At 35.5% G+C, this 25,672-nt stretch overlaps 1 protein-coding gene across 3 annotated transcripts in view; it reads left to right on the forward strand.

Annotated features, from left to right (window-relative positions):
• The window catches only part of ERCC8 (ERCC excision repair 8, CSA ubiquitin ligase complex subunit), a 57,029-nt gene that overhangs the window by 5,872 nt on the left and 25,485 nt on the right, over nt 1–25,672 (forward strand). Inside the window, exons 2-9 of one of the 3 annotated variants that reach the window (XM_061129742.1) lie at nt 3,330–3,425; nt 7,897–7,998; nt 13,102–13,225; nt 16,297–16,378; nt 18,017–18,085; nt 19,938–20,004; nt 22,944–23,044; nt 24,119–24,243. In XM_061129742.1, coding sequence (XP_060985725.1) covers nt 3,330–3,425; nt 7,897–7,998; nt 13,102–13,225; nt 16,297–16,378; nt 18,017–18,085; nt 19,938–20,004; nt 22,944–23,044; nt 24,119–24,243 — 766 coding nt within the window. Of the gene's footprint in view, nt 1–3,329; nt 3,426–7,896; nt 7,999–13,101; nt 13,226–14,380; nt 14,455–16,296; nt 16,379–18,016; nt 18,086–19,937; nt 20,005–22,943; nt 23,045–24,118; nt 24,244–25,672 lie in introns of those variants that run through there. The other 2 variants (XM_061129743.1, XM_061129744.1) reach the window with 2 other exon arrangements.

Genomic DNA, 25,672 nt, shown 5'->3' on the forward strand with positions numbered 1-25,672 from the left:
AAATAAGACATAAGATAATTAAGATAATGCTTCAGGAGAAACTCTTTACATGTAATTGTTAATAATCTTAAGACTTCAAAAATTTGTATAAGGCTTTTAATAATCTATAAATATCCTTGGATGTATGTTAGGAGATTTAAGCATTGTATTTAAGCCATTTTTAACTTCATGTAATTTTGGTGAAATAAGGACATTTTAATGTTAAATTGCTTTCCTGTTGTTTAGTTTTATCTCCCCCCCCACTTCTGTTAAATTACTTTTGGGGGGAGCATAGTTGCTTTCCCATGTTATGTTAGTCTTTGCTGTACAACAAAGTGGATCAGTTATGTGTATACTTGTATCCTCTCTTTTTTAGGTTACATTCCCATTTAGGTCACCACAGAGCACTGAATAGAGTTGCCTGTTCTCTACCGTAGGTTCTCATTAGTTGTCTGTTTTATACGTAGCAGTGTGTACGTGTCAACCCCAGTCTCCTGATTCATCCCACGAGCCCCTTCCCCCCTTGGTATCTGTACCTTTGTTCTCTACATCTTTGTCTCTTATTTCTGCTTTATGAATAAGTTCATCGGTACCATTTTTCTAGATTCCATAGTCAAGTGACATTATATGATATTTTTCTCCTTCTGACTTGCTTTACTCTGTATGACAGTCTCTAGGTCCATCCATTTCTCTGCAGATGACACCATTTCATTCCTTCCTATGGCTGAGTTATATTGCATTGTATATATGTAACACATTTTCTTTATCCATTCCTGTGTTGATGAATATTTAGGTTGCTTCCATGTCATGGCTATGGTAAATAGTGCTGCAATGAAGATTCGGTGCATGTATCTTTTTGAACTATGGTTTTCTCTGGGTATGTGCCCAGGAGTGAGATTGCTGGGTAATATGGTAGGTCTATTTTTAGTTTTTTAAGAATCCTCCATACTGTTCTTCATAGTGGTTTTACCAGTTTACATTCCCACCAACCGTGTAAGAGGGTTCCCTTTTCTTCACACCCCCTACCGCATTTATTGTTCGTAATTTTTTTTGATGATAGCCATTCTGACTGATATGAGATGATACTTCATTGTAGTTTTGATTTGCATTTTTCTAATAATTAGCAATGTTGAGCATCTTTTCATGTGTTTGTTGGCCCTCTGTATGTCTCTTTTGGAGAAATGTCTGTTTAGGCCTTCTGCCCATTTTTTTATTGAGTTGTTTGCTTTTCGATATTGAGCTCCATGAGCTGTTTGTATGGTCTGAAGGTTATCAGTTGCTTCATTTGCAAATATTTTCTCCCATCCTGAGGGTTGTCTTCATTTTGTTCATGGTTTCATTTGCTGTACAAAAGCTTTTAAGTTTAATTAGGTCCCATTTGTCTTGCTTTATTTTCAGTACTCTAGAAGGTGGATCAGAAAAGATCTTGCTATGATTTATGTAAAGAAGTATTCTGCCTGTATTTTCCTGTAACTGTTTTATAGTGTCCATCCTTACATTCAGGTCTTTAATCCATTTTGAGTTTATTTTTGCGTATGGTATTGCAGCATGTTCTAATTTTATTCTTTTATAGGTAGATGTCCAGTTTCCCCAGCACCGCTTATTGAAGAGACTGTCCTTTCTCCATTTTATAGTCTTGCCTCCTTTGTCATAGATTAGGTGGCCATACATGCATGAGGTATATCTCTGAGCTTTTTATCTTGTTCCATTGCCCTATATTTCTGTTTCTGTGCCAGTACTATACTGTCTTGATTAATATAGTTTTGTGGTATAGTCTGAAGTCAGGAAGCCTGATTCCCCCAGCTCCATTTTTCTCACTCAAGATTGCTCTGGCTTTTCAGGGTCTTTTGTGTCTCCATACAAATTGTAGAGTTTTTTTCTTTTAATTCTGTGAAAAATGCCATTGGTAGTTTGATGGGGATTGCATTGAATTGGGAGATTGCTTTGAGTAGTATAGTCATTTTCACAATAATGATTCTCCCAATCCAGAACCATGCTATGTTTGTCCACCTGTTTGTGTCATTGATTTCTTTCATCAGCATCTTATAATTCTCTAAGTACAGATCTTTTGCCTCCTTCAGTTCAGTTCAGTTGCTCAGTTGTGTCTGACTCTGCGGTCCCATGAATCGCAGCACGCCAGGTCTCTCTGTCCATCACCAACTCCCAGAGTTCACCCAAACCCATGTCCATTGAGTCAGTGATGCCATCCAACTATCTCATCCTCTGTCATCCCCTTCTCCTCCTGCTGTCAATCTTTCCCGGCATCAGGGTCTTTTCAAATGAGTCATAGCATCAGGTGGCCAAAGTATTGGAGTTTCAGCTTCAACATCAGTCCTTCCAGTGAACACCCAGGACTGATTTCCTTTAGGATGGACTGGTTGGATCTCCTTGCAGTCCAAGGGACTCTCAAGAGTCTTCTCCGCACCACAGTTCAAAAGTATCAATTCTTCGACGCTCAGCTTTCTTGATAGTCCAACTCTCACATCCATACATGACCACTGGAAAAACCATAGCCTTGACTAGATGGACCTTTGTTGGCAAAGTAATGTCTCTGCTTTTCAATATGCTGTCTAGGTTGATCATGACTTTCCTTCCAAGAAGTAAGCGTCTTTTAATTTCATGGCTACAATCATTAGGTAGGTTTATTCCTAAGTTTTTTATTCTTTTTGTTGTGATGGTAAATGGGATTGTTTCCTTAATTTCTCTTTCTGATCTTTCATTGTTAGTGTATAGGAAAGCAAGAGATTTCTGTTTATTAATTTTGTGTCCTGCAACTTTACCAGATTCATTGATGAGCTCTAGTAGTTTTCTGGTGGCATTTTTAGGATTTTCTAAGTATAGTATCATGTCATCTGCAAACAGTGACAGTTTTACTTCTTCTTTTCCAATTTGGATTCCTTTTACTTCTTTTTCTTCTCTGATTAGCATCTCTAGGACTTCAAAACTATGTTAAATAATAGTGGTGAGAATGGACATTCTTATTTTGTTCCTAATCTTAGAGAAAATGCTTTCAGTTTTTTACTATTAAGAATAATGTTTGCTGTATGTTTGTCATATATGGCCTTTATTATGTTGAGGTGGTTTGCTCTATGCCCACTTTCTAGACAGTTTTTATCATAAATGTGTGTTGAATTTTGTCAAAAGCCTTTTCTGCATCTACTGAGATGATCATATGGGTTTTATTCTTTAATTTGTTAATGTGGTATATCACATTGATTGATTTGTATGTATTGAAGAATCCTTGCATCCCTGGTATAAATTCCACTTGATCATAGTGTATGATCCTTCTGATGTGTTGTTGGATTCTGTGTGCCCTCCCTTTTAATTTTTGTATATATATATATTTTCAGGGTTTTGGGACTGGAGTTAAACAAAGACAGAGATGTTGAAAGGATCCATTGCAGTGGAGTTAACACCCTTGACATTGAGCCTGTTGAAGGGAGATAGTAAGTTTATTATATAATCGTTTTTGTTCCTAAGTGAGATCCAGAGAAATCTTGCTTTCAGATTAATTTTGTAAAATTTCATAAAAATTAATAAAAATTCTAACTTGTCACATTTAAATCTGGCATTATTAGTTTCAAATAAATACGGAACATTGAACCTATGAAATGTTGCCAAATAAGTATTTCCAAAGTACTTTAATATAAATATATTCATTGTTAAATCAACAAATAATGAATTTTGTTTTTTGTTTTGATGCAGAGAGCATGTAAGTGCTGAGGTGTGTCTTTAGGAGCTATTTCAAAACAGTTGCTGCTCTCAGATAGTCTTGTGGGAAAACAAATATAAGCAGCAGAAGTATATGAAGCACACCAGACTCGTATTTGAGTTCCTCCTGGCTTTATATTTATTAGCTGTGTGGCCTTGAGCAATTTGTCTAACCTTTCTAATTCACAGTTGCCTTAGCTACACAATGTAAGAACAATACCTAATTAACAAGTTTGTTGTGAAGATTAATTACGATAATATGTATAATATGATTAATATTATAAATGATCGCCACCATTGTTGTTAATCAAAAGCATTATCACCTATACTTTCAATCCGTTTTCCACACAACAGCTGAAGTGCTTTGAAAAATGCAAATATGCATATACCGCACACACACACACACCCCCACCCACTTAAAGCTCATCTACCCCACATTACTTTTACCAAAATGTTCAAAACCCTTGTCCTTCGATAAGGACAAATATAAAAGTAATTAAAGAAGTGTGCCTTGTTATGTTTTGTTTAGCATTTGCCCCAAATCATTGTATTATAATAAGGTATTATTATTTACATTAAAATAAGCCAGGGTAAGTTTAATAGAATTCAATTTTTTAATTTCCAGCTTCTGTCATGGTCTCACCTGGTATATGAGAAACATGTACAGTGAACAAATTCTAACTTTAACACATGGTTAAATGTAAAAGATGACACGTGATCATTTTTTTTCTCCTAACCTTTTCCAGGCTGAACATACTACCTCTCAATCAAGGACAGCTGTGGGACATTTGCTTGTAAAATAATCCTGACATAAGCAGCAAGGGATAGCTGATTTCTTTTGGCCTTGGGTGCTGGTGGGATAGTGATCAGCTGTTTGACCTGTAAAGCTCATGAATCCAGTAGGCTACCAGTTGGGAGAGTTAGTGAGAAATGTGGAAAGTTATGGATTATATGTGCATTAAATATGTGTGAGAAAGACAGGCCAAGGAGTCTTTGCAGAGCATATACAGAAAAGTCAAGATTCTTACTATGGTAGTTTCCCCGTTTATTGCATAGTGAAAATCTACAGCTGTTTTCATTGTTTGCTAAGACTTGTATTTTGCATTAAACGCTTTTGGCAGCAAAGAGAAATAAAAAGCAAAATGGATGTTTAATGGAAAATTAAATATAGGTCTTCTTTTTCTCACAAAAATCAACTCACATATAACTTGCTCAAAACACTTATTCATATTTAGCAACTACCTTAAAGTTAAGTAACATCATTGCCATTAGATACTTCAACTACAAAGTCAGTTAATTACAGTAATGTTCAGGGTTGTTTTTTTTTTCTTATTTTCACCCAATTAATGTAATCAAAGGAAAGCTTTTGGAAGTCACTCTAGCAAAGGTGAAACATCTGACCTTATTATAAATACTATTTAAATTAAGTTTAAAAGTTGAACTTTGAAAACAGTTGTTTTTCCATTGAGAATACATGTAGTGCTGTGGTAGAAAAAAACACACAGTGTTTTACAAAGCTCACATGTTCAGCAAAATGTTTTTGGAATTAGAAATGGTACACATGTAACTCACAACTGTTTCCAAGCAAGCTGCAGCATTTTTTTAAAAATAAAGTAAAAAAGCTGTAGTTGATAAACTTTACAAAGATTTCTGGATATACACAATTAGAATAACCAACCCACAAAATTTGTAATGAAGCTAATGTTGAAAATTGAAAAAAAACTCTTCAGGGTAGCTTTACTGCCCTATCATCAGTCAGATATAGAACTGTTTGAACAAAGAACTTTGAAGAAGTACTTTTAAATTAACCTAATTGTTCTACGTATCTATTGAATTTTTCTTAAAACATGTCTATAACTCAGTGCTTCTGGACACGGTGCTATTTCATGAACCCTTTATAACTAGTTCATAACAAGATAAGGCACTTGTACTAAAATGTAAATTAAGTCTTTAAGCACAGTTTTGATGAGCTAGAATGTTTTTGTAGTGAGACTTTCTCAGTGAAGAAAGAAGTGTGATCATTTCTGGCACAAGCTCCTTACATTGTACTATAATAGCAGAGAAACTAAAGATGGCAAAATTTAAAAAAAAAAATGATTACTTATAACAAATATAAGTGGTCAGATATCCCTGCAAACCTCAAAATACAGATGAATGAGAGCAACACACTGATAACTACAAGATCTGTGTGGTGTCAGCATCTATACCAGGCGGGGTAATAAAAACCATGGGGGCTCCTAGTAGACCTGATAACTTCAGAGTAACTGACTACTTGAAAGCTCAGCAAGTCAGTTTGACTACAACAGTTGAAACTGGGAAAGGATTGTGTACTCTTGATGTTCAAGGGGTTCACAGTAAGACCCAAAGGGGCTGGAGTAATCTAGCCCCTATAATCTCTCTAGCTAACCAGTTAAAGATGCCCTAATGGATGAACCCTATGTTGAGGAGAAACTGTTTGGAATAGAATCCAAAGTGAGAAGTACAGGAATGATAGAAAGAAAGAAAAAAGATGAGCCAAATAAAAATTGGAGAGATGAATAGAACTAGGAAATCTCTGAAAATTAGCTGCCGTATTCTGAACGTCTTATTTTAAAAAGGAAGATGTTTAAGAGATATGAATTTTAAATATTGCAAACTAAGCCTCCCTTTTAAAAGTTTAAGAAAATTAATTTCATATAAAAGTGTGCAAAAGAATAGGATTAAGGTCAAAGTTCATACAAAATTATTTTAATAACATAGAAAATAAATAATGTTCCTATAAACAATAAATTTGTGCCAGAAAGGTATGTCCACAAAATAGCTAAGAACTGTAAGCTAATATTTTTTAAATAGCTAAAAGTCATTTTTAAAAGATACAGTGTATGAAAGAATAACATAATTAGAAAAACTGAGAAATGAGATGATCAAACTCAAGGAAAAATTAGGGAAAAAAGTTAAGTACAAGAGGTGATACCTTAGAAATAGAAGCAAATAAATACAAGAGGAAACATAAAAATCAAAAAGAGATAGAGATAGGAAAAGGAGTCAAGAGAATCAGGTATATGTAGAAGATAGGCAAAGAATATCCAACATACATATAAGAGGAGTTTCCAGAGAAGAAACCAAAGGAAGAGAATGGAATGAAGACTAAAGAAAGCATTAGAATGAACAAAATCAGAAACTACATATAAGGGGAGAAAACCATATTGTAACCACAGGCTTTGATTTTGAGCTTTATGCTCAAAGAAGTGAAGTTTCTTATTTAAGGTGTTCAAGGAAATAAAATGTGAGTCAAGGATTTTATATCCAACCAGACTGATTTTCAAGTACAAAAGGACTAATTGTTAGTAATATACAAGAATTCAAGGAATATCGTTCTCATTAGTCCTTGCTTAAGAATCTACCAGAGAATTAAATCAGAGAACAAGAATGAATAGAGAGTTGCACCAGAATTGATGGTGAGCAATAATATTAGCAAATAACAATACTTTCTATAGATTCATAAATATTTACATATATAGATATATAGATTAAATTAATAGATTTGTGTGTCTTCTCTACTAGATTATAAGCTGGGGAGTCAGGAATCATGTCTGTCTTGTTCACAGTTGTATTAGTATAATGCCTAACATATTGTAGAAGCTCAAAGTTGAATAAGTTGAAGTAAAAGAGTTTATAATGGAGGGAAGGAATCTAACACTTACTGATGCCCTATTTTTTTTGCCGGCAGTGTAAAAGGTTTTTGCATACGATTTTATTTCAGCTTTATGATTTAGGTGAAAATGTTCCCCTTTTGGTAAATGAACAAGCTTAAGTGAAGTAGCTTGCCCAGGGTCAGTCGGATAGTAATATCTGTAATATTCCATCAGTAATAACTGGTCTGTCTGATTCCATTTTCATTTAACACAATTATAATTGGAACATTTAAAATGACTTTGTAATGTCTTACTTTCTTAAATAAGGAATATCTTTTGCCATCTTGTTTCTTCTGTTCATTTTGGTATCTTGAAGGTAAATTTTAACTGATCACAGATTAAATCTATTTTTGTTTTTCCACAAATATTAGATTAAAGATTTTAGCTTATTGTAGTCTGCTAATGAAGATTTACTCTGTATTTATGGGCATAATAAATTTGAGAGTTGTGGATCAGTAATTTTCAGAAATATGTAATCATAAATAAATGAACTATATAAATGATAAATTAATTTGAACTTTTTTATTATTAGCATGTTATCAGGTGGTTCAGATGGTGTGATTGTGCTTTATGATCTTGAGAACTCCAGCAGACAACCTTATTACACGTGTAAAGCAGTGTGTTCCGTTGGCAGGTGTGTATTAAAAATGTAATTCATGAATTTATAAACATTTGAGTATTTTTTGCATCAAATGCAAAACATGAAATATGAATGTTTCAAGCAAATTGTTCAAATGATATATTTACGTAGTTATCCCTTGACATCTTCATGAAAGTAATAACTGAAATTCAAATATTGCTTTTTTTAAAAAATTTTTAAATTGAAGGATAATTGCTTTACAGAGTTTTGTGGTTTTCTGTCATACATCGACAATGATCAGCCATAGGTTCACCCATGTCCCCTCCCTCCCAAGCCTCCCTCCATCTCCCTCCCCACCCACCTTCTGCCTGTCACAGAACCCTGTCTGAGTTCCCTGAGGCATACAGCACATTCCCCTTGGCCATCTGTTACGTTGTTTGTAAATTTCTGTGTTACTCTCTCCGTACATCTCCCCTTCTCCCTCCTCTCCTCCCACCTTGTCCGTAGGTCTGTTCTCTATGTCTGTTTCTCCATTGCTGCCCTGAAAAGAAATTCATCAGTGCATCTCCTCAGATTCCATGTGTATGTGTCGAATGTGTCAGTATATGATATTTAAGACTTCCCTTGTGGCTCAGCTGGCAAAGAATCCGCCTGCAATGCGGGAGACCTGGGTTCGATCCCTGGGTTGGGAAGATCCTCTGGAGAAGGGAAAGGCTACCACTGCAGTATTCTGGCCTGGAGAATTCCATGGACTATATAGTCCATCGGTTCTCAAAGAGTCACACGTAACTGACTTTCACTTTCATACGATATTTATATTTCTCTTTCTGATTTACTTCACTCTGTATAATGGGCTGTAGTTTCATCCATCTCATTAGAACAGATTCAGATGCGTTCCTTTTTATGGCTGAGTAGTATTCCATTGTATTTATGTACCACAGCTTCTTTATCCATTCATCCTCAGTGGACATCTAGGTTGTTTCCATGTTCTGGCTATTGTAAATGGTGCTGCAGTGAACACTGGGGTACATGTGTCTTTTTCAGTTTTGATTTCCTCAGGGTATATGCCTAGGAGTGGGATTGCTGGGTCATCCCTAGCTTTTTAAGGAGTATCCATACCATCTTCTATAGTGGCTGTATCAATTTACATTCCCACCAGCAATGTAAGAGTGTTCCCTTTTCTCCACACCCTCTCTAGCATTTATTGTTTGTAGACATTATGATGAAGCCCATTCTGACTGGTGTGAGGTGGTACCTCATTGTAGTTTTGATTTGTATTGCTCTGATAATGAGTGATGTTGAACATCTTTTCATGTGCTTGTTAGCCATCTGTATGTCTTCTTTGAAGAAATGTGTCTTCAGGTCTCTTTGATATTGCTGTTTTTAACATATGACTTCTCCAAAACAACTTGGGTATCAGTTTTCAAAAGGACTTTAAGACTTCTGATTATGGTCTTTTTGTTCTCCACCTACATGGCACACCTCAGTAACTAATTTTAGTTTTTAGAGTACTTAGTATAAGATTCATTTAAGTCTTTCCAGCTAAATATAAACACAAATTAGTATTTTCAACTATTATTAGTAGAAGAAAAAGATTAATAGCCAGAAGCCATAATGTACTGGCTTTTAGCCAGTACAAAACACACACAAAACACATACACACACACACACACACCCCTTTTCTCTTACCTACTTACTTAAAGCTGCCTGACTTAACATACTTTTCTACCTTGAATTTTTTTGGCTGTTTAATAAAGTGTTTTACGATTTTAATTTGTTCTTAGTCATCACTTAATTCTTTCTTGTCTCCTATATTTGATCTGGTTTTAAGCAGACCTTGAATTAACAGAGAGAATAAGAGTTGAAAAAATGTTTTCAAGAGGAAAAAACTTCATGAACATTAATAGCAGCAACTGCTATGTATTAAAGCTGTTTCCAAAGTGCTAGAATAGATACATAAGTTCGTGGAATATTTGTGAGGAGAATTATGATTATTTCTTGGCTCTGACACTTCACTTTGGAAATACAGATTTAAGGAAACTATTTCTCTGAGCCTCTGACAGAGCTATTTTGTCTTAGAGATAATTATACTTGGCCTATTATTCTTGTAAGTTTTCTATGAGACTTAAATATTATCTTCAAAAAGCACATTAAAATTGTAAAACCACTATATAAGTGGGAAGCAGTATAATTATAGATACACTTGGTACAAAACAAGATACTGCCTCAAGTACTCTGGAACTTGGTTCTAAGATGCTTATACTGTTTTATACTCTCTCAACTCCCACCAAACAGACAGCAACAACAGCAACAAAAGATGTAAATTCTAAAGTGTAAGGCAGCCATTAATTAGTTTAATTCATCTTTGTCTTATTTTATCTTAGCTGTTATTTTAACATTGTTTAATCTGTTATACGGTAAAATAGTATCTTCATATATACCACATGCTATATAATATTATTCCATTAGTGGCTGTGATTTGCTTTTCTGGTACGTGAGGTCAAGTAAATGCTTTAGGACATCAATCTTACTTTACTATGACTTTCTTCTTAGATTCAGTCTTGTCTTCAAAACTATCAGTTTGAATGTAAATGGGCATATAGTAAACATCCTTACAAAATGAGTTAAAGTAGCATTTTACATCCAAAGACTTTATAATCTGACTTTAAAAAATAATTTCAATAAAAATGATACTAAATTAATGTGGCTTACTCTGTTTCCTAATATTTATTTTTGCTTTATTTAATATGTTTATTCTTGAGCACCAAAAAGATTCTTGTGGTCAAATTTTTGTTAAATGTTAAGGAGAATGATATATCACACATAGTAGGAGATTGATATAATATTTTGTACTCTTTTAAAATCTAAAATATAAATGAACTTTTATTTGTGATCACTACATTAAAGATTTATTTGAAATTAAATAATCTCTGTGTAGATTCTTAGGATCAAATAGAAACCAGTTCTCTTTATCTTCAGCAGAAATTTACTGGAAAGATATTTAATATCTCACATAACGACAGGAAGGTAGAAGAATCAAATGTAGAAAATGAGCAGAAAATAAGAGAAACCAGGATACGAGAACACAGTCAAGGTCATACCACACGAACAACTGAGTTTGGGATCTGCTGCATATTACCAACACAGACTCTTGACTCCACAACTGTGAATAATTGCTAATATATCCCTGGTTTGCATTACTAGCTGGAGTTTCGGAGTCCCAGGCAGGATTGATTAAGCCCAGAACACGTTTGTCCCCCCGCCGCCCAGAGCAAGAGAAAGAGAATATATGGAATCTCTCTGTTTCTGTTATTTGTTGTTGTTTTAGTCGCTCAGTCATGTCTGACTCTTTTGCGACCCCACGGACTAGCCCACCAGACTTCTCTGTCCATGGGATTCTCCAGACAAGAGTACTGGAGTGAGTTGCCATTTCCTTCTTCAGGGAATCTTCCCGACCCAGGGATTGAACCCACATCTCCTGCTTTGCAGGTGGATTCTTTACTGCTGAGCCATATGTGGAGTCTCTTGCTTTCTGTAATAAGAGGCAAGGCCCTGCCTTTCAATAAAGGGGATTTTCCCCCAAAAGGAAGACTTTGAATGTTCAGTCAAGAAAAGAGCACATGTCCACTACAATCTACCCATTTGGCTGTCCAATATCAGTATATACCTTTCTTACTGTACTTACCCTTCCTTTAAAAAAGTAAGTTTCATCCTAAACTAATGCAAATGTCTGTTACTTGACCAAAAATGTAATTATTCCCTTCCCCAAAAAGCTATGGTTCTAAGTGTATTTAGTTACCACATCCAGTTCAAGATAATGTCTATTTTCCACTAGTTTTATGTGTTCTTATATTAGAATTATGCAATTTGTAGGCTTAGTTTGTAGGTAATCTGTATAAAATAATCGAGGTAAGAGAGAAGAAAGAAAGGGGAAATTGGTTAAAATATTTACATGACGTAGAAAGTAAGAAATTATGGATGAGTACTGCAGTTGTTTTTTGGAGCTGTCTCAAGGCCAGAAATGGCATATAAAGCTTTTCTTCTTCATATTCTTATTTCTTCAAGTAGCACCACATGTGTTTGAGGCCCTTTATCCTGATTATAATCTAAACTTTCAGCTTAAAGAATCAGAACTCATGACAGTCCTGTCTGTTTTGGGTTGAAATAGTCTTCTGTTTACTTTTATATTATTATGGATATTTAATACGTATGAAAATAGAGAGTAGTATAATGAACTGTGTACCTGTCACCCAGCCTCAGCAGCTATCAGTCATAACCAATCTTATTCATCTTTACCCTACCCACCCACCTACTCTGAAGATTATTTTGAAGCAAATCTCAGAAAGATATCATTTCATTTGTAATTTTATCTCTAAAAAATAAAAAATGTTTTAGAAGCATAACACCACTACCACTGTCTCACATATAAAATAATTAATGACATTAAGTATCTAATAGGTATTCAGATGTCCCTCCACCATCATAAGTATTTTTAAACATCCAGTGTCTTTGAGTTAAGTTTCAATAGAGGACACATACTGTGTTGATCACTAGTTCAGAGCATAAACTGCATCCTTCAGGATAGCACATCATCATCACAGGTGGTGTACTGTAACTGATATCATAACTGAGTCTTCAACAGATCATGCTTCTATCGGCTATGAGCTACCTAAGAGTAGTGAACCCCATGGGCATCTACCTGTCACATTCTTGTGCTGTAGAAGTGAGGTTCTTAATCAGAAGCCATACTGTATGGGACACTATGGAGATACATGAGGCAACAATTCTAAATGATAATGCTGATAAAATGATCAGAAAAGCAAGTCCAAAACCAAAGTAGGTATCTCTTCCAGTAAGGAAAAATCAGTTTCTTCCATGAAGCAGTCCAGCGTAGTTGGCTGATCCGTCCAAGCTCTCATACAGAAATAGGAAGTCTCATTTTATGATCCTTAGTAGGAAGCAGGCCTCCACATCACACTGTGGGCACCTAAAACTAGAGATGCCTACATATTCTTTCTCTAGACAGCTAGGACATGGCAAGTAATCTAGGTTTGGCCGTTTTTATCGTTCTTCCCAAAACTACAACTTGTTAATATGGTATCCATTTTGAAACTCTAGTAAATCAGTTATCTCTAAATTTTGATTGCTGTTTTGTAGAAGCCACCCTGATGTTCACAAATATAGTGTGGAGACCGTACAGTGGTATCCTCATGACACTGGCATGTTCACATCAAGTTCATTTGATAAGACTCTGAAAGTATGGGATACAAATACATTACAAGTAAGTACGTTAAAGCTTTTCCAAGTTGCTCTGTACGATGAAGGAGAATTTAGTCCTAAACAGTTTCAGTGTGATTATTTGCTAAGGTGTCATATATGTTAGATGTGAAAGCAGTATAGTGATTGAGGAGAACAATACTGATTGAGTTCATATCTTGCCTCTGCTGCTGACTGCTGCTGGTTAGTTGCTGGGTCATGTCCAACTCTTTGCAACCCCATGGCCTGTAGCCCACCAGGCTCCCAACCAGGGATTGAACCTGAATCTCCTGCTTGGCAGCCAAATTGTTTATTACTGAGCCACCTGGGAAGCCCCGTCTGCTAGCTAGCTATATGATATTGATTGGGCAAGTATCTGAACTTCTCTGTGTCTGTATGTAACGGGAGTAATGATTGTACCCTGTAGAATGGCTGTGAGGATTAAATAGGTTGATATGTGTACAGTACCTGGAACGGCGCCTAGCATATAGTAAGTATTCAAATACCATTAGCTGTTATATACTTTATTACTCAAAAACTTCTGTGGTATAGTGGTGTAGGGAAGAATATTGGATTTATCTCCTATTGACCTAAAAACAAAAGGAAAAAGAAAGTTATTAATGTTATAGCTGAGTAAAGTAGTCAGTGCATCCCTGCATGCTAAGTTGCTTCAGTCATGTCGACTGTGCGATCCCATGGACTGTAGCCCTCCAGGCTCCTCTGTCCATGGGATTCTCCAGGCAGGAATACTGGAGCAGGTTGCCATGTCCTGCTCCAGGGGATCTCCCTGACCCAGGGATTGTGCCTGCATCTCATGTCTCCTACATTGGCAGGCGGGTTCTTTACCAAGAGCACCACCTGGGAAGTAAACAGTAGATAATAGTTTTTATGCTATTTGATCAAGTTTTATTTTTCTTTCTCATGCTAATTTTTTCCCTGAGCTCTAGTTCCATATGTCTTTACCTGTATACAGAACCTCTCTTACTTAAATGTAGTGTCGTCATCTCAAACTAAACATATTCTAAATCAAAGTGAACTCATATCCATTTAGTCCTCAAATCTTAGCAGGTCTTCCTTCAGACTCTCAGATTTCTCTTTTCTGTTTCCCTCACTGTCACTGTTCATCTGGACTACTAATAAACTCGTAAATGATTTCTTTTTATTATTTTTCTTCTCACAGTTCCTCAGTAAATTCTACCCCAGAATTAATTAGAATAAAGCAGTTTCAGCCTGTCTCAACCCAAACCACCTTTGGTGAGTGATTCCATTGTCTAAATTCAGCCTGGCATTCTAAGTTCTCTGTAACCTCACTTCCTACTTTCTCAACCTTAGCTTCTGCCTCTTTTCAATGTAGATAATGTACTGCCACTAAATTGATCTCCTTTTGCCTTCTGAACACATCTTATATGTTGTATTCCCTACCTCAAGTTTGCTTCCCTATGAAACTTCTCCCTTCCCTTGTTCATGTTATAACTGGAAGTTTTATACTCTTTGGCCAACATCTTTCTATTTCTCCCAGCTCCAGTAATCATCATTTTGTTCACTGTTTCTATCAGTTTGGCTTTTTAAGAGTCTGCTTGTAAGTGGTATACAGTATTTATTCCTCTCTGTTTGACTTACTTCACTTAGTATTTAATGCTCTTAATGTCTATCTATATTGTCACAAGTGGCAGAATTTCATTCTTTCTCATGTCAGAATAATATTCCATCATATACATATGTGCGTGTGTGTATACGTATCAGGTCTTCTTTATCCCTTCGTGTGTTGATGGGTACTTCGGTTGTTTCCATGATTTGGCCATTATAAACAGTGCTGTTAAAAACGTGAGGATGCAGCTATCTCTTTTGCGACAGTGATTTCATTTCCTTTGGATATATACCGACAAGTGGGACCACTGGATCATATGGTTCTAATTTTTTGGAACCTCCATATTGTTTTCTATAATGGCTACACTAATTTACATTCTCTCTAATAATCACAGAGATTTCCTTTTATACATATCCTTGCCAACACTTGTTATCTCTTTTTGATAATAGATATTCTAACAGATGTGAGGTGATATCTCATTGTGGTTTTGATTTGCATTTTCCTGATGATTAGTGAAGAGATGTGGTTTCTGTCTGTCTGTGGGTTGGGAAGATCCCCCGGAGAAGAAAGTGGCAACCCACTCCAGTATTCTTGTCTAGAAAATCCCATGGACAGAGGAGCCTGGCGGGCTATAGTCCACGGGATCACCAAGAGTCAGACACAACTGCAGTGACTGAGCATGCATGCAGTCTGCACTATTATAAGGTTTTCTTCACCTTCATGAGGCAGAGGTCAGCTGACTGCAGCCAATAGGCCAAGTCTGTGCTCTCGGCCAAGGCTTCTCATGGACTCTTTTTTGTAAACAAAGTGTTACTGTAACACTTTGCTCATTTATTGTCTGTGGCCACTTTGACTCTGCAGTGACAGAAATGAGTAGTTGGTCTTCAAAGCCTAAAATGTTTACAATCTGACCCTTTACTAAAAAAGTTTGTTGACCTCTGCTATAGTTAAACCTGGATATAGGTGCACAGAAGGCAGACATTTGGAGTCATCCAGGGTTGAGGCCTTGACAGGTGAGACGATGATGACAAAGGAGTTGAAGACCCTGGAGCTGAAGCATTCAACCTTGGAATCCAAGCTGAAGGAGGAAAAGTGAAGACAGGAGGAACTGATAGAGCTGCTAGGCTTTGTTTGGGTGTCTTAGATGTGGTTGCGGGAGCTGAAATGATATAAAATTCTGGTCATATGTAACTGAAATATGTGATTTCAAAGGAGGAGCAGTTTTAGGTGGTGAGAGTGTCCCGGTGTGGTAGCTGAGTTTATATGGAACTGTGAGGCAGAGTACAGACTAGATTGTTTCTGTAGGTGCTGAAGTTCTCCAGAATGGAGCAGAAAGGAAGATGGTGAACCAGGAAGTTATCTTGTCTTAATCTCTGAAGTTTATTAGAGAAAAATAAATTGCTAACAATTTAAAAACTACAGTTTTTACACTACAGTGTAACAATAAGTAAATAGAAAATTTGCTGCTTCTGTGACTACACTTATTTTAAATGTCTTTTGATTACCAGATTGCCGATGTATTTAATTTTGAAGAAACAGTTTATAGTCATCATATGTCTCCAGTCGCCACCAAGCACTGTTTGGTAGCAGGTTTGTATTGTATTTGTATATGTGTTCTTTTTTTTTTTAGCATCCTGGAAACTTTTTCCCTTTTAATATCTAGTTAGTTTTGATATAAACGTTTTAACCCAGATGAAGATCACAATTCTTTTAAAAAAACAAAAACTTAAATATATATTAGCATTTATATTCATTCCATTTAACAGATATTGTACAAGTCACAGGCACTTTGCTAGATTTCAGAGTGGCTAGGATTTGAAGACTGAGAAAGCACATTCCTGGGACTTCCCTGGTGGCTCAGTGGTATAGAATCTGCCTGCCAATGCAGGTTCAATCCCTAGTCCAGGAGGATCCCACATGCCACAAAGCAGCTAAGCACATGTGCCACCACCGTGGAGCCTGTGCTCTGGAGCCTGGGGACTGCAGCTGCTGAGCCTCTCACACCACGACTGCTGAAGCCTGTGTGCCTCGAGCCAGCGCTCTGCAACAAGGGGAGCCGTTGCGAGAAAATCTGTGCGCTGCATCTAGAGAGTAGCCCCACTCACCACACCTCAAGGAAAAAGCCGCACAGCACCAAAGACTTAGCACAGCCGAAGAGCAAATGTATAAATAAGTAAAAATAAAATGATGAAAACCAGTATCTTTTGTGCTGTGTTTTTAAGAAAGAAAGAAAGCTCATTTCTGTTCCCTTAAGAATTGCTTTTTTTTCCCCTAGTAGCTCAGCTGATAAAGAATCTACCTGCAATGCAGGAGACCTGGGTTTGGAAGATTCCCTGGAGAAGGGAAAGGCTACCCACTCCAGTATTCTTTCCTGGAGAATTCCATAGACTGTATAGTCTGTGGGGTTGCAATGAGTTGGACAGAACTGAGTGACTTTCACTTTCAAGAATTTTTTTAAACCACCAAAGTTCAAAGATTCTATGTAAGTGAAATTTGGCAGCCTTTCATTCAACATAGTAAAATAAAGAAATGACTTACTTCTCTCTGAGAATGTGTGATTCAAATTAAACATCCATTTTTATGAAAGCACCTACAAGAAAAATTTTCATGTATGAAGATGAAAAAATATTTTTCTGGTATCAGGCATCAGGTCCCTGTGATATTACTTCTGTGGCACTGCATGAATCTCCTCACCTCTGAACATTAGTCAGCTGCTTCATCTGTAAAGCGTTTGGGCACTAACTCGTCTTTGAGGCTCACTCAGTCTGTGTCTAGAATTTCTGTGAATCTGTTACTAGTGATTTAGAAGTGTGTTATTTGATTTAAGTGATAAAATAATGTAGAATTATAAACACATTGTACCAGTACACATTTCCTGGTTTTGATACTCTGCTGTAGTTACCTAACATATGACCATTGGGACAACCAGGATGAAGGCTACATAGGACCTCTTTGCACTATCTTTGCAGCTTCCTGTGAGTCTATAATTATTTCAAAGTTAAATATTAAAAAATAATAATAGAGTAATAGAGAATAATCTTAGTACTGACATATGACTACAACTAAAATAATTTTCTAGTTATAACATAAAAAGACTATAGTATCAACATACATTTTTATATTTCTGCAAGTGAAAATGTCATGATTCATAATGGTAGTTTCTTATTTCCTTTTGGTGATCATTTATAATTAAATTATCTTAAACCATTTTTATTTTTGTTTTTACAGTTGGTACTAGAGGACACAAAGTACAACTTTGTGACTTGAAGTCTGGATCCTGTTCTCACATTCTACAGGGTATTTTATTTGAAACAACAACTACTTTGAGTAAACCATTCAATAAAATGAAACATTACTAACAATGCAGTCTTTGTAAATGACATGACTGATGTATTTTGTGTTAGTTGTTAGAAGTCAACAGGGAAATAAAGATCCTTCTGTGCATTATTCTTATAAAACTAAACTATTAAGGAGACATTTATATGAACAATGGCTGCAGGGGAAGCTTAAAGGATACAGAAAGTCAAACTCAAAACCTTGTGTTAGCTCTACATTGAAAAAAATGAACTACTTATGAAACTTAAATCAGTACAGCTGTCTCTATGAGCATTATTTAATATTGTTCTAGCTGAATAGCCGTTCTTAATATTTAGGTACTTCTTTTCTCAATAAAAATATTTTAGAAAAAATGTTGAAATAAAATTTGGTAAAGGTTTACCACCTTAAATTATTTTTGCTACTTTTTTTTATCAGTATTAGATTGTCTAATTCTAAACAGTGAAAAAATAGGACGTAATTCAGAAATTCTGTTTGTATTCATCTCTGAGAAACACATAGTAAATATATTAGGAAAACTTGATGAGATGGATAACATCTGTTTTATATTATGAATCTCTATGAAATATACTAAGTATATGAAAATATATAATTTGAATAGTTAGGTAGAAATGATTTAAAATGCTGAATTCACTTGTCCTATGAACTTATCACTTGTGCTGTAAACAAAAATTTTTATATAAATGCTTTTTACAATTATGAATTAAAATAATCTTTTTCTGCTACAACTTTCTGAAAAAAGTTAAGAAACATTTTTAGTCTTCAGAATGTTTGTCAGGGAATGTTTGATGGGAGGATTCCTACGTGCTGTCTCTTATGAGTCCTTTGTCCCTCTTCAAGCAGAACAGCACGCTGCTCCCAGGGACTGAGGTCATTTGTGTGAGGCAGGCTTGGGTCTCCTTTAGCAAACATTCTCTTTAGGACAAAACTGCTTAGTCTTGCTCCCCTTTCTTGAGATATGGATTGTTTCCTGACCTTGTGACTGACATTATCCCTTGTTCCATTGGTAACGGTTGCTGTAGGTTTGGTTTGCTGATCTCTATCATTCCCGAAAGAAGTTTCTTGTACCGCAGCCTATATATACTCATAGAAAAATCATTAAAGCACCTTTGCTCCATCAGAGCTTAGGTCCCCGTGTCTTTTTTGTTTCTCTCTCTCTCTCTCTTCTTCTGGCTGATTCTCTGGAGCGTGGAGACCCGTCGTGCTCACTTTCCTGCCTGGGCTTCTAAGACCCTCTCGAGAAGGCACTTTGTGCCTTCACCCCCTCGAGAGGGTGCCTGGTGCCTTCGTGAGCGATGCAAGCCCTGTGTCAAGGGCTTTATTGGTCCTCTGCGTAAACCAGGGAATATCAGCCTCTTTCTTTTACTTTCTTATCGTCGACTCCATACCACCAGGTTCCGGTCCATTAGAGGACCACAACAGATGTTTGTCTTATATGGCCTGTTGCAGGGATTTTGTTGTAGAGATACATAAGTAAGCTTGAGCTATGTCATTTATTGATGGACTGACCTACTAGGCTAACAGCTATATTTAAAAGGACAGACTCACTTGCTCTGGCTGTTCTTTCCAAAGCAAACCCAAGCCTTTTATAATAAAATACCATATGTGAGGAATGCCCCATAGACTTCACATTAGTATTTAAATATAGATTATTGTAAATGTGAAAAAATGATTATATCAGTTTACTTTTAAAATTTAGTCTGTGCTTGCTTCATAATCAGGCAAAGTTAATTACACTATATCTTTTGATATTTCAAAAGATTTGAAAATGCATATTTCAAAATGCAAGTCATTATATACAGTTGTTTTGCAGGTCACAGACAAGAAATATTGGCAGTTTCCTGGTCACCACGTTATGAACATATCTTGGCAACTGCAAGGTAAAATGCAAACTATTTGGGTTTGAGATTAATAATTAGGGATAAGCATTTTGAAAAGATTGTTTTATGCTAGGTACATTTTTAGCTGTTAAGTAAGTCCTGAAAAATAATTGAGTTAAAGATTTTAATTCATATTACCAAAAAAAATCTTTCTATTCATCATAATCCTAATCCTGACTATCCAACTTGAAGATCCTCATTTTTAAAAACAGGTAACAACTGAATCTATGTAGCAAGGCAAATCTCTTAATACTACCCATGAAACACTGTGCTGTGTCGTTTCTGCCTACGAAAGTGTTGCACTCTGTTAATTTAAAATTGGTAGCATTTAAATTCATTTTCTTTTAACCCAAAATTATTTTAAATCTGATTCATCACTTCCATCCACATTCATTGATTCAATTTACTGACAATTAATGATTCCTGTCATGTGCCAAGCATTGTACCAGGGACACAGAGATAGCACAGGCAGAATCCCTCCAAGAAGGTAATAGTCTAGTGAGGGAGTATAGTCAGAAAAATCAGTGATTGCAGGACATCCTGAAAAATGCTTTAGTAGAGGTACATCTCTGAGAGGTTCAGTATGGGAAGAAAGAACAAGAGCACTTAATTCTTGAGGATCATGGGGTTTGGGGGTTTTGTTTGCTGGAAGGAAGAGTCTTGTATATTTGAATGCTGAGGGAAGAGTATTGGAGAGAAATTAGTGAAGATAAGAAATGGAGAGAATAATTGGTATATCAGGACCTTGAATAGACAGGAAAAGATAATATCAAGGGTCCCGTTAGAAGGGGGACACTTGATCTGGCACATGAAGGGCACCATGACTACATGCAAGGAGGAAATAGTAAGTGTCAATACAATTAAATTTGTGACTTTGGCAGAGAAGTTCAAGAAATGCAAACCCAGTTTCTTGTATTTTAGAACTTGATGTCATCTATTGAAAATACATAGATGCAGTATTCAGAGAAGGTAGTAAAGGTTTGAAATAGAAGTTTTAATGAATGGAAGAGGGAGCTGATGAGGGACACATAGAATTGCTGGTCAGTGTTGTCTTCTCTGTTGAAGGTGCAGCGCACTGCTGTGCTATGACACAGAAATTAAAACACTGAATGACACAGACTTAACAATTGTTTAAAAGTTGGTGAAGTCATAGGTATAAGGAACGAAATAAAATCACTAGAAGGCTTATAGGAGGGATCAATGACCTAGATAGATGTATGAGTGTCAAACAGAAAATTTTGAAACTTGAAGGGATAGGAAGTAGTAATCAAATTTTGATATAGACATTTTAATAAAACTTTTTGCAGAAGAATTATTAGAAAATCTACTTTTTTAGGTTTATAAAGAAGTGTATCTGTATTTTTGTAAAGCTGCCAGCCCTCCTTCTCTGTCACAGTTTAGTCCCCAGAGAAACTTGTGTTAATAGTTTGCAGAATGTGACACTGAAATTTGTAATTTCTGAAGTAGAATCAAGTCTAGTATGTAGCCGCAAAGTGAAAGTGTTAGTCTCTCAGTCATGTCTGACTTTGCGATCCCATGGACTGTAGCCATGGAATCCTCTATCTCTCTATGGAATTGAATTCTCCAGGGAAGAATACTGGAGTGGGGTGCCATTCCCTTCTCCAGGGGATCTTCTCGACCCAGGGATCGAACCGAACCCTGATCTGCATTGCAGGCAGTTTATTTACCGTCTGAGCCACCAAGGAAGCCCCATTGTAGCCACAAGAGGTTGCTAAAGAGGTATGAAGGTGAGGAGCTAGGCGTTGGTTGTGTTCCCTGCTAGAGTGGATTTACATTGTTCTTTTCTAATTTGGTTTTCCTCAAATCAAGAGGGAGACATAGAGGCTTTCAATTCTCAGAGTACCCCAGGAGTTCGAATCAGTTCCAGAATGGACCTTGTAGTCAGTGTTAGGAGTCAGATATGTCCAAATCTAATGTTTCAGAAGAGACTTAAATGTCTTCAGACTCATACCATTGCAGACCTATTCCCCTATTGACAAGAAAGAAAACCAAATTGAGAATGGGAAACACTAACTTTTTGCCAGCTATTCCAGTTGGCTAGGCTTGCTTTGCTTGTGATCTGTGAAAAGAATCAAAGTTATAGAAAGAGCTAAACCCTGTATATATACATTTTAAAAGATTTTTAAATGAGAAATAGGCTTATAAAATGCAGTGTAATGCTGCTCTTGATTAAAATGGCCTAGATAAACCCAATGGGTTAAAATATTATTAAGGGCTTTGTGAGGATATGATAGCATACTTGAACTGATTTATGTTTTCCTTAGGAGTAGTTTAGAAGCTGAAATTGATTTATGATCATGGTTTTACCTTTTTCTTTTCACTTGAAGTAAAATGCAAATAAGTCTGTAATTCTAAGAGACATTAAATGTATTTCCTTTGTTTTGGCAAAGATTGATTTGAGTACAGGAAATCAAATAAAAATATATTGTCCTTATTATTCACCTTATTTTCAGTTTTTTTCAAATAAAAAGAAAAACCATTCCTACCAAATGAATTCTTAAGCAAAGTGAGATTAGTTCACTGCATGATTCTGTAAGCATTTGAATAACAAACAGTAGAAAGGATATGGGATTTAGCAGCAAACTTACCAAGGAAAAAAGCTCTTAGCCTGTCTTGTCTTTGGAGAGAAGGATGCTCATGTCATTAAAAACAACAGAAAGAGCAACAGAATCCCTTGTGATTTAAAAAAGATTACTTTTTTTTTTTCTGTTTTTTTCACTTCTTTGTGTTTCTATTGACTACTGGATATTTGCTGGAAAGGCAAAAGTATAGCCACCCAAATATGCAAATGCATTTGTGCTAATACACTGAGATTCTGTATGCCAGTAAACAGGAAAGGTGGGTGAGGAGCAGAGTCCTTATCCTAGCTTATCCTTATCCTTATCCTAAATGTCAATGTAACATTTATTTCCTCTCAGTGCTGACAGTAGAGCAAAATTATGGGATGTGAGGAGAGCATCAGGATGCTTGATAACTCTTGATCAGCATAATGGGAAAAAGTCGCAAGCAGCTGAATCAGGTAATGAAAAATGCGTTAATATACGAATATGACATTGACATTATTTTTATATTGAAAAATTTGAATTGAAACCAGATAATAAATGGATGTTGAAAAATTATAGATTTTATATGTCTTTTGAAAGGCATTCACAATGAATCGATTGCTAAATTTACGTCAACTAACTATGGTTGTCTCCCTTCAAAATACAAGTATGTCATTCCTTCTGTTCCTGAATTTTTTAATGTATCAGTAGAAACTTTTTTTTTTTTGCTCACATGAGGCCAATTAATAATACAAATTCAGTACCATTTAGGAAGTTATAATAAATTAAAGGAATGGTAACATTTTGTGGCAAGTTTGTCACAATAAAATTTGTGGTTGTATGAGATTTGAGTCCACTGCAATCTAGGAGACAAAGTAATTCAATTGCATTTTTACAATAGAGTATAATTTCTATGTAGATTAAAATTCTGATTTAGAATTAAATTTGGACCAGAAATAAATACATTCAGATTAACTATTTAAAACCTATATTTGTTTTAATAATCTTTTAAATTAAGTTAATCAGACTATTGAGGATTATGCTTTCTTAAACCTGTTCATTTTGAAAGTATCACTTTTGATTGAGACTGGAACAGTTGTCTTTAAGAAGGAAATACGATATTATTGATTTTTAATAGTCCATGAAATGATTTTTAGATTGAAAATAAAGTATTAATATATAAGAAGTTTAAAAGGTATTTAATTTAAAATTTTACTGTTAGTTTCTGTATTTAATTAGGTTTAATAGCACAGGTTACTTCCTGAAGAAAAATTTTATTTGGCAACATTTTTTTCCCTTTGGTTTTCCTGTTTTCCTCTATTATTATGGTTCTAATTGTATGGCTTATCATATTCAAGTAATCAAAAGGGATGATTAATTTTAAATATAATCAACTTACATATTTTAAGTAGTTCAGATAGTTGTCCTTTACTGTGTTTAAAGGACATTATGTCCTTAATGCGTTTAATATATTTAATAACTATGTCATCAAGCATTAGCTGTGTTGAATTTATAAGAAGAGATAATCTGAATTGTGTTTTTCATTGCAGCAAACACTGCTCATAATGGGAAGGTTAACGGCTTATGTTTTACAAGTGATGGTCTTCACCTACTCACTGTTGGCACAGATAATCGAATGAGGCTCTGGAATAGTTCCAATGGAGAAAATACACTAGTAAGACATTTTTAAGTACTTTGAACCTTTTGGATGTACATTAAAGAAATGGATCTGTGACATACACTTGGTGTTTTTCTGTAGATTTAACTTTGTTTCTTGCCTCTGAATCATAGCTTTCATTTTATATTATTTTTCCATTAGTGAACTAGTAATTCTCAACTCCGGACAATCCACTGCACCTTACCCCCACTACACTCTCCTCACTTAGTGGAGAATCACTGCTCTGCTGAGCCACTGTGCGTAATGGGAATGTGCCATGTCTCTTAAGTATGTTGAAGAAGAATAAAAGATTGAGAACAACTGATATAAATCAAAGCTATATAGTTAAATAGTCAAATTTTATATTGTATCTGACTTGTAAGCAAAATCCAAAGTGAATGTTATAATAGCAAAATGTATGGCACTTTTAATACTGGAGTAGATGTGTTCTAAAAGTGCTGGATTCTTTTTTTTAATTGAAGTGTAATTTATTTCAATTTTGTGTTAGTTTCAGGTGTGCAGCAAAGTGATTCACTTAAGCATATGTACATATCTGTATGTGTCTGTTTTTTCAATTCTTTTCCTTTATAGGTGATTGTAAGATATTGTCTATAGTACCCTGTGCTATGTAGTAAATCCTTGTTGTTTACATATTCTGTATATGGTGGTGTGTATCTATTAACCTATTAACAGCAGCAACATCTGTTAATCCCATACACCTAATATATCTGCCCTGCCCCACCCCACCCCACCTCACCCCCCTCTTTGGTAACTATGACTTTGTTTTCTGTGTCTGTGGGTCTGTTTCTGTTTTGTAAATAGCTTTATTTGTATAATTTTTTAGAATCCACATGTAAATGATAGCATATAATATTTATCTTTGACTCACTTCACTTAATATGATAATCTCTAGGTTCATCCTTGTTGCTGCAAATGGCTTTTTTTTTTAATGGCTGAGTAATATTCTAGTATGTGTGTGTGGGTGTGTGTATCTTTATCCATTCATCTGTCAGTGGACATTTAGTTTGCTTCTGTGTCTTACTATAGATAGTTAGACTAGGAATATTGGGGTGCGTGTATCTTTTTGGATTAGCGTTTTGTTCTTTTCCAGATTTATGTCTGGGAGTGGGGTTACTGGATCATATGATAACTCTATTTTCAGTTTATTAAGGAACAGCCATACTGTTTTCCATAGTGGCTGCACCAATGTACATTCCTACCTACAGTGTGGTTCCCTTTTCTCCACACCCTTTCCATGAAAGTGCTAGATTCTTATGTAGTAATTAGTTTTTAGTACTTTTTAAAAATTTTATGTTATGATCCTTACAAGATGTACCTCTTGTTTTAGTAACTTTCAGAATAGGCTTCCAAAACTTTTTAATTTGGTGATAATACTAACAGCTAATATTTATCAAGCACTTATATCCTAGTTGCTATGCTAATAAAA

Source organism: Dama dama, chromosome 25 (assembly GCF_033118175.1).
Source record: "Dama dama isolate Ldn47 chromosome 25, ASM3311817v1, whole genome shotgun sequence".
Classification (NCBI taxonomy): domain Eukaryota; kingdom Metazoa; phylum Chordata; class Mammalia; order Artiodactyla; family Cervidae; genus Dama; species Dama dama.